Below are 9,807 nucleotides of genomic sequence, written 5' to 3' on the forward strand. Positions count from 1 at the left end.
TACTAAAAACTCGTTTTTATACTAAAAACTCGTTTTTATACTAAAAACTCGTTTTTATACTAAAAACTCGTTTTTATACTAAAAACTCGTTTTTATACTAAAAACTCGATTTTATACTAAAAACTCGTTTTTATACTAAAAACTCATTTTTATACTAAAAACTCGTTTTTAGTATAAAAATCGTTTTTATACTAAAACACGTTTTTATACTAAAACCCTTTTTTATATTAAAAACTCATTTTTTATACTAAAAACCCGTTTTTATACTAAAACCCTTTTTATACTAAAAAGTCGTTTCTTACCAAAAAAGTTGTGTTTATTCTAAAAGTAATTTTTATACTAAAAACTCGTTTTATACTAAAAAATCGATATTTACTAAAAATTCGGTGCCATACTATACTAAAAACCTATTTTTATACCAAAAACCCATTTTTATACTAAAAATCCATTTTTATATTAAAAAATAATTTTTATACTAAAAACCCGCTTTTATGCTAAAACCCCGTTTTTATTTTAAAACCCATTGTTACTAAATTTAGTTTTTATACCAACAACTCAGTCTTTCAACAATAAAAGTTGAATAAGCTTTTTTGTCACTTATTAATTGACAAAGTCAAGTATTGTTAATTATTTTATTAAGTCTAAGCTAAATAAAAAGTTATTCTTTTAAACAGAAATATTTACAAATAATCGTATTTATTTTTAGAAATTTTCAATGAAAACTGTGTCAGTATTTAGATTAGTTTTTCATACAATCCCACGTCCGTCCATCTATCCATCTGCCATGTTCAATAAATAAGCCATTTATTATTTAGAAAGTTTACGATGCTTTTCATTAATTTAAATTAATTGTTGACTTTCTAATAATTACAATAAAGATATAATGCGGTCATGAATAAATATTTATAATAATCCATTTTTTCTGAGATGCTTTTTGTAGCCTTTTGCAATGAAAATGTGTGTTTTTTCTATTTTTTGACGTCAAATCTACATTTTAAAATTAGGGCCAATGCGAAAGCAATTAAGCACTCACTTCAATGAACTGTTGTAATGGATAAATATAAAGCAATAGACTTTGTGATAAATAAAATTTAAATGGAATTTTTAAGAATTTAATTTAAAATTAAAATTGTAGTAGCATTCTTTATAAGAAATAAATATATAAAATAGGGGAGAATTTTTTTTACAACTGAAAAATTTCTTCAAGTGTATCTTGAGAAAAAAAAAGCAAAAAAAAATCTGCAATTACTTGAACATGCTAGCCTAATTTAATCAATTGATAAAGGTAACCAACCAAAGAACAACACAGACACAAATACAAACTCTTAAAAATGTACGTATGTATGTAGTATATGCAACGAAACCCTTGTAACACGACTTTAAAATGTTAAAGACTCTTTAAGGGATATGAGAAATTCTCATTCTCTTTATATATTCCTTAACTCTTATGTTTGGTATTTTTTATAATTTCATTAATTGACTTACTTGTCGTACATATTACGCTGTTTGGCATACATGAAAAGACTGGCCATTGGATCAGAGCCTGGGGACAGCAAGAATACTAAAGGTATTTTTGGCGAACTATCAGCAAATGAAGCATTCAAATCAAAAGGAGGCGGCTCAACAAATGAACGATCCATGTTACGTGTAATGAAATTCTGTAAAAAAATTTACAAAAATAAAAAGAAGAACATGAGAACAGGAACATGAAAATACAATTAAAAAGTAAAAAAAAAAACAAAGAAAAAACACATACAAACAAACATTATCAACTTTTATAATTAATTACAATATAAAAGAGAAATCAAAGGAAATTTGAGTCTGTTCATTTCAAAAAAAAAATCTTGTTTAAACGAAATTTTGATTTATTCTAATTACAAAAAAGAATTTGCACATGTAACGTATGATTAATATTATTTATCTGTTCTCAGAAAAAAAGTAAAATTAATCATACGTCATGTTGCCTTTCCTGTAAATGTTATTTGATGTGCTCAGCAAAATTATTGTAGAAAGTTAATTATGTGTAAAAAAAAAAAAATCATGAAAATGATTATTTAAGGATTCCTTTTTAAAATTAATTATTAATTTTTTTTTTAAACAAACATCTATAAAGTTAAATATCAGACACGTGTTTAAATTTCCGATTCTATGTTACTTAACAAAAAAAAAATATATTTAAAAATTAAGTAAAAAATTCTCTTTTCATTCAATCATATCAATAAATAACATATGTTATTAAATAATAAACTGTTTAAAGCAACACAAAATACTATTACAATACCAAAACGACACATCAGCAAAGAAAATTTATAATAGCAAATAAGCAAAGAGTAGATGGGCGAAAAAAACTTACTCTAACCGCTGGTACAACTTTATCCGGTCTTAAGCATTTCAATAGTATCAGTCCCAACATCTCATCAATATGATCATAGGGTGGCGGATATTCAGCTTCTTCCGGTGATGACAAATCATAAAATTTCTTCCATGCTTCAATGTCTTCTTCAAACTTTTTATAAAAGTTTGTTAAACTATTGTATGTTGAGAAAAGAGGCGTATGAAAGAAAAAAACATTGTTGGCATTATTTGGCATGAATTCAAAAAAATACTTCTTTTCTTCTATTCATATGTGAGTTTGTTAAGCTCTTTCTTTAAAGAAATATCCACACATTAATGTAAAAGCTATTTATCAAAAAAGAATTAGTATTATTATTATTATTATTATTATCTGTTCAAAGAAGTTTGTTCATGAAAAAGAAGCGCAAACGATTTTCTTTTGATAATATTCTAAAAATATGTAAATATACATAAAGATATTGTATTTAGACAATTTTATAGATTTATTGGCATGTCATGTACAACCAAGAGTTAGATGTTTTTATAGTAATGATTTCCGTTTAAGGGTTAAGGGACTTAAAGATTTGATGTAAGCCATTATTATTGGAATATGGAATTTATTTATAAGTGCAGCACAAATGGGAGATTTTATATCGCATTACGTTCGGAACTCATGGAAATAGGTAATTAACCAACCAATCAACTAACTAACTACCTAACTAACTAACTAACTAACTAACTAACTAACTAACTAACTAACTAACTAACTAACTAACTAACTAACTAACTAACTAACTAACTAACTAACTAACTAACTAACTAACTAACTAACTAACTAACTAACTAACTAACTAACTGACTAAATCAAAGTACTTCACAAAGAATAACATTAGTTGTGGTTTTTTCTGTGAATTCTTTTTACCTTCTGTGAAGGCATGTTTAAATACTTTCGAAGATTTTTTTTGTTTTTATACTCTACACCACATAAGTATTTTGGGTATGTGCTGATGTTTGTAACGCACAAACCTTAAAGTTTACAAATCGCAATCTGAGTCGATTTAGCTGTGTCCGTCCATCCATGTAGGCTTTGTAAGCAAACTACAAATCGTAATTTTTAAGATAATTCAATGAAATTTGAAACATAATCTTCTATAGACAAAGTCTATTGAAAATGGTTAACTTTGTTCCAATATTTCACCTAGCCTCTACACAACTGAATCCGCCGAATAGGGCTTTTAAGTTTATAATTATGTTATTATATAATTATATAAAAATGGGCAGAATTGCTATAGTGGGCGTGACACTTCCATAAGAAGAAATTATTAAATCATTATATCAGAAAAAATAAAACAGATAGAGTTCTCAAATTTTCTCGGAACCACTTAAGTGTCTATAAGATTATCTAAGGGAAACAGCGGGCGGACTAGAAGTAGGGTGTGTGGTACGTCCTATATGAATTAAATGCAAAAATTTTGAGAAACTGTTAGAGTTAGAATCTTAAAAGTTTGCACGAAGAACTTTAACATCCATGTAAACATTTTGTGTAATAAATTCACTTACTCCCAAAGGGGAGGGGGGGGGGGGTGGTGTCGTTGTACTCCCCATATGAATAAAATATACAAAAATTCGTTCATCTTTAAATTTAGTACAAACTTTAATATTCATCTGAACATTTTGGATAAAAAGGGCGGATTTTCAATGGGGGGCTTGACATCTCTCATATGAATTAAATACAAAATTTCATTTATCTGGGAATCTAATAGCACGAGATTCTTCAAATTTTGCACGAAGAAAATTTTGAGGAAAAAGAGCTGATTTTCATTTGGGGGGCTTGGAGCTCCCATATAATTTTGGGGTCTTCAAAAAATTACTATATATATTATATAAATCTATTTATTTTATTTTATAGGGATCGGACTATATTTAATTCCATATTAATAGCCTGTAACAATTTCTTTACTTTTTTGTAAAAAAGTTTATAAAATTTATATTTTTGTCCATATATGTTCATATTAATAAATAATAAAATAGATTTTAATTTAAGTTAACTTTTACATTAACTTGTAAAAGATTTTATTTTATCTCTTTTATCCTACTGTCTAGTAAATTCTGTTTATTTTATTTTTACATTATTTTTAATTTGTAATACATAGAAATATTTTGTAAAGCAAAGTCATTGTTAGTTTTGCTTATTTGTTTTGAAGTTTATTGTCATTGTACAAAACATAATTTTAAAGTCAGCACTTTAATTTAAAATCGTAATATCTTTTAAAACCATTTAATTAATTAATTTTTTTTACCAAGACTAATACTCTTGTGATAAACATTACAGTCTAGTATGTTCTAGTATTTGTGGTGAACCCAGTGAACAATTCGATATTTAGTGAAATGTGTTTTTTTTTTCGTTATCTAAGAACTTGCGAGTACAATTTAAGGGTGGCAAGTATTAGAAATGTTCCTTTAGAAATAGTTCTTGTTGTTATATTAAGTGAGGTTATGTACAAATTATAATTCGAAAATTATTAACTGGGTAACTTTAATCTTACATTCATGCAGCATGATTCCTTTTTAATGTTTTCAGTCGTAGTATTATTTGGTTCTAAATGTAAAAAGCTGCAAAAATATTTTCTATGCAATTTTAAAACATGTATTTTCTATTCTATAGAAAAGAAACTTAAACAGACTCACATACAATAGAAAATACGCTTGATTTTTTTGTTGGTATTTTCCTCTATTTTTTTTAGTAGAATCAAAATATAAATACAATGTTGCTTACCCTTCCAAATTGCTGGCCAGCACTATTTGAAACCAAGCCTTTTCAGGAAGCCATACTGGTGCTGGATTAGGTGGAATACTTTGCAATCCAACGCCTCCCGTTAAAAAGAACAACAAATGGGATTTATTTATTTTACCCTTGTTTTATTTTTCCATTTTTTATTTTCAGCAATTTTTGTAATTAAGCCAAAAAAAAAGAGAAAAAAATCAGCCAAGAAAATAAGTTTAAGTCAAGAGTGTTGCACAATCAATGGGAAAGCAGTGGCAATTGCAGCAGCATCCCAAGTTAGATATAGTGGTTTGGGTATGAAGAGCATAAAATAGTATTTGCATTAAGGCATTAAAAAAAATAAATTTGTTATAAACATGAAAATATAATGGAATAAAGTCAAACATAAAATTAATTGAAGTAAAGAAGATGATGAACCCAAAATGAAAATGATTTTAAATGAATACAAAAATCGCATTAATGTAAAGTACATTTTAATAATACTGATGGTGATGATAAGTAATGAGCATGGATTTATTATAAACTATTTTCAGTAATGTTTACTCGCTTAGAACCATTTTTTTAATTCTATAATTGACGTCCTACACAAATATAATGGTTTGCTTAAAAATAGCCCGACGTTGTGCACACTCAGGGATATAACTATTACATTAAGAATTCAATCATTATAATTGCTGCAAATTGTAAAATTGAACTAAAATTGAACTAGAACTGAACTAGAACTGAACTAGAACTGAACTAGAACTGAACTAGAACTGAACTAGAATAGAACTAGAACTAAACTAGAACTGAACTAGAACTGAACTAGAACTGAACTAGAACTAGAACTGAACTAGAACTAGAACTGAACTAGAACTGAACTAGAACTGAACTAGAACTGAACTAGAACTGAACTAGAACTGAACTAGAACTGAACTAGAACTGAACTAGAACTGAACTAGAACTGAACTAGAACTGAACTAGTCGGTTTTGACCGTCCTTAGAAAACCATTCACCACTTTTAACTAATATCTACTTATAATAACTAAATCATTAACATTTTTCTTGTTTTCTTAAATCATATTTACCTTTGCCAACATTATACCTAAACACATTACCAACGATATGACCAATTTATCTTTCTCAAATAACGACCTGCAAACGTTCTGATAAATTGATTTCGTAAAATAATTATTTAAATTTTCCAAGCGTTCTTGTAATTCAGTTGATTTGGGTGCCTTTATGATGGTATTTACAAAGAGATTTAAAAACCAACCCAATGAGTATTGATACATGGGATCAATATTTGCCAATTCACTGATGCAAAAAAACAATATGGCCGAATGTTTGGCTACAGGTATGTAACGTTGACGCGCTTCATCAATTTCCGCCTCAGTAGCGACTGCAATAATTTGTTTCTCTTGAATTTGTTCGGATAAGATTTTGCTAGATGACAAAATGTTAATGGCATTTTCATCTTCCAATACATTGCCTTCGGACGTTGAGAGTACCTGGATGGTGATGCAGTAGAAATGAGGAAATAAACGAAAAAAAAATATGCATAAAGAAGACAGACAGACATTTAAATCATATACGTATATATGTTGGATATATAAATAGGTGTTCACATGAGTCTGGGTGTGTTATATGTTTTCTTACTTTGTTTTTTAGTTTTGTTGTATGAGAAAAACAATTTTGAGAAAAAAATTATTCAAACAAAATCAAAATGAAAATCATACTACTGAAAGCTATAAATACACTAAAAATTATTTAAATAAGGAAATAGAGTGAAACAAAAAAATTATTTTAACTTAACAGTCTTAAACTTATGGATAATTCTGTTATATTGCAATTAATTTATAGCTTTTGTTTACAGTGTTTCTGATTTTCTGTTAACTATATATTTTTTTAGACTGAAACATTTAGCATACTTTAGGGCATTTTTTGTAATTTAAATTACAAAAAAAAATAATTAATTGTAATAATTATTGTGAACTAATATATTTGGGCAATTTTGTGTCAATTTAGGTTGTGTTAACTCAAAAATCGATTTGGATAATTTTTGCATATTTGTTACTACTATTGAATAGTAGTAGGTCAGGCACAAATCAGATATATCGATCAAGATCTGCCGTACTTAGAGGGGGTCAATGTTGAATATTTTGTTCATTAAGGGCTCAGGGGTTTTTTTTCAAAAAAACCCCTTTTTTGCTCAGATCGTAAGACATCGATTTAAAATTTTAGGTCACTCGACACGAAATTGCCCATTTATAAAATATTACATTTCTAAGGAAATCATCATTAAAGAGAAAATTAAAAAAATATTTATATAATAAATTTTATGAAAGATTTTCTATCAAAAGAAAATTTATTAGATATTTTCAATAAAAAATAAATTTATCGAAAATTTTCTATATTTCCTTTTAATATATATAAAATTTTCTATAAAAATTAATATTTATGAAACATTTTCTGAGATAAAAAATTTATGAAAAATATTCCACGAAACAGAAATGTATAGAAAATTTTGTAGACAAATGAAACTTATGGAAAATTTTCTAAAAAGATGACATACGGAAACTTTTCTATCAAAAGATTTTCTATAGAAAGAAAATTAGTGGAAAATTTCCTATAGAAAGAAAATTAATGTAAAATTCTCTATAGAAAGAAAATTGATGGAATATTTTCTACAAAAAGAAAATTTATGAAAAAAAATTTTCTTTAGAAAGAAAATTTATGAAAAGAAAATTTTCTATAGAAAGAAAATTTATGAAAAAATTTTTTTTCTATAGAAAGAAAATTTATGAAAAGTTTATTTTCTATAGAAAAAAATTAATGAATGTAAACTTTCAATAGAAAAAAATTGTGAAAAGAAAATTTTCTAAAGAAAGAAAATTTATTAAAAGTTTTTTTTTCTATAGAAAAAAATTAATGAAAGAAAAATTTCTACAGAAAAAAAATTGTTAAAAAAAATTTCTATAGAAAGAAAATTTATGAAAAGAAAATTTTCTATAGAAAGAATATTTATGGAAAATTTTATATAAAAAGAAAATTTAGGGAAATATTTTATAAAAATAAAATTTTTGGAAATTTTTCTATAAAAAACTATTTATAAAAAATTTATTTTAAAATGACAATTTAGTAAAATTTTCTATAGAAAGAAAATTTTCATAGGAAGAAAATTAATGAGTAATTTTCTATAGAATTTAAATTAATAGAACATTTTTTATCAAAAGGAAATTTCTAGCAAATTGTCTATAAAAAATTAAATTAATGAGAAATTTTCTATAAAAAAATATGAAAATTTTTCTATAAAATAAAAATTAATGTGAAATTTTTTACAAAAAAAAAAAAAAAAAATGAAAAATCTTCTATAGAAAGAAATTTTATGGAAAATTTTCCATGGAAAGAAAATTTGTCTTAAAAAAATTATGGCAAATTTTCTATTAAAAAAGAACATTTATTAAATTTCTTAAAGTGTGTTGCACATGTGGTATGTTTTTGTGTTTGACAGAAATGTTTTAACATTCATTCAAAGTTTCAAGAAAAATATGTAGAAATATTAAAAATCTTTGGATATTGATGAATAAAAATAGGAGAATGAAAAAAAAAAAACATCAAAAACAAACTTTATTAAGTTTTCATGCAGTTGCAAGATAAACTGAGTAATAACAAGACTTGCAACATAAAGCTGCAGATATTTTGTGATACAGATGCAAAATATAATTATGCATTTCCAAATAATATTAATGTGAAGGGACATTCGTTTGTCGTTCAAACGAATTCATAATTATGTACATATGTATGTTATTTTCCCCCTTTTTACCAGATATCGTATGAGTAAATATTTTTTAATATTGATGTTTGAAAACCTCTGGCAATAAATATTTTTTTATTTCCAAAATTAAAGTTAAAATTAACAGCATTTGAAAACAGCGATATTTGTAATAAAAAGAAAATAAGTTTATTAATAGGTAAAATTACAAAAAAATGGCTGTAGTAAAAAAAAAATAAAAGAACAAAGTATAAAACGAAAATTAAAAACCCTATCAATACAATTTACAGTTAATTGAATTGTCAAGAACACATGAAAATAATAAAAATGAATAAGTTTTTATATCCCCAAGCAAAACAGATAAAAACATAACATATATTCAAATTGTTTAAAGTTTTCGTTTCTTTTTTTGCCCTTTCTCTCTTGCAAGGTATGCATTTGAGGCGATAATGTTTAGCTGTACAGACTTTACACAGAGTAACTAAGATATGACTGAATGTTTTAAAAATTAAAAATTTATCAAGAAGTTATTAATCAAAAATGATTTATCTGGAAATTTTAAAGTTCTGATCTTACTAAGATAGGATAATATAGAAATATGTAGAACTCCATAGTTAAATTTTTACTAAATCTTGGTATCACTTTTTATGTAACCTCTGAAAAAATGGAAAAAATTCTAGGACTAACAGTTTCCAAGATATACGAAACTTTAAATCCGTTTTTTGTTCAAAATTTTCACATAGATGTGAAAGTTGTTTATACAAAATATGTGGATTCCAAACTTTATGTGGTTCAAGTCCGGTAGACTATCTATCCAAATATTTACCAATGTATCTATCTATCTATCTATCTATCTATCTATCTATCTATCTATCTATCTATCTATCTATCTATCTATCTATCTATCTATCTATCTATCTATCTATCTATCTAT

General features: G+C 25.6%; 1 protein-coding gene across 1 annotated transcript in view; it reads right to left on the reverse strand.

The window, feature by feature from the left end:
- The window catches only part of LOC111680397 (dynein axonemal heavy chain 3), a 110,243-nt gene that overhangs the window by 7,259 nt on the left and 93,177 nt on the right, over nt 1-9,807 (reverse strand). Inside the window, exons 46-49 of the mRNA XM_046952533.1 lie at nt 6,187-6,609; nt 5,111-5,247; nt 2,354-2,528; nt 1,486-1,658 (exon numbers count right to left, since the gene is read on the reverse strand). Coding sequence (XP_046808489.1) covers nt 1,486-1,658; nt 2,354-2,528; nt 5,111-5,247; nt 6,187-6,609 — 908 coding nt within the window. The remainder of the gene's footprint in view (nt 1-1,485; nt 1,659-2,353; nt 2,529-5,110; nt 5,248-6,186; nt 6,610-9,807) is intronic.

The sequence above is a fragment of the Lucilia cuprina genome, chromosome 5 (assembly GCF_022045245.1).
Source record: "Lucilia cuprina isolate Lc7/37 chromosome 5, ASM2204524v1, whole genome shotgun sequence".
NCBI classification, from domain to species: Eukaryota; Metazoa; Arthropoda; class Insecta; order Diptera; family Calliphoridae; genus Lucilia; species Lucilia cuprina.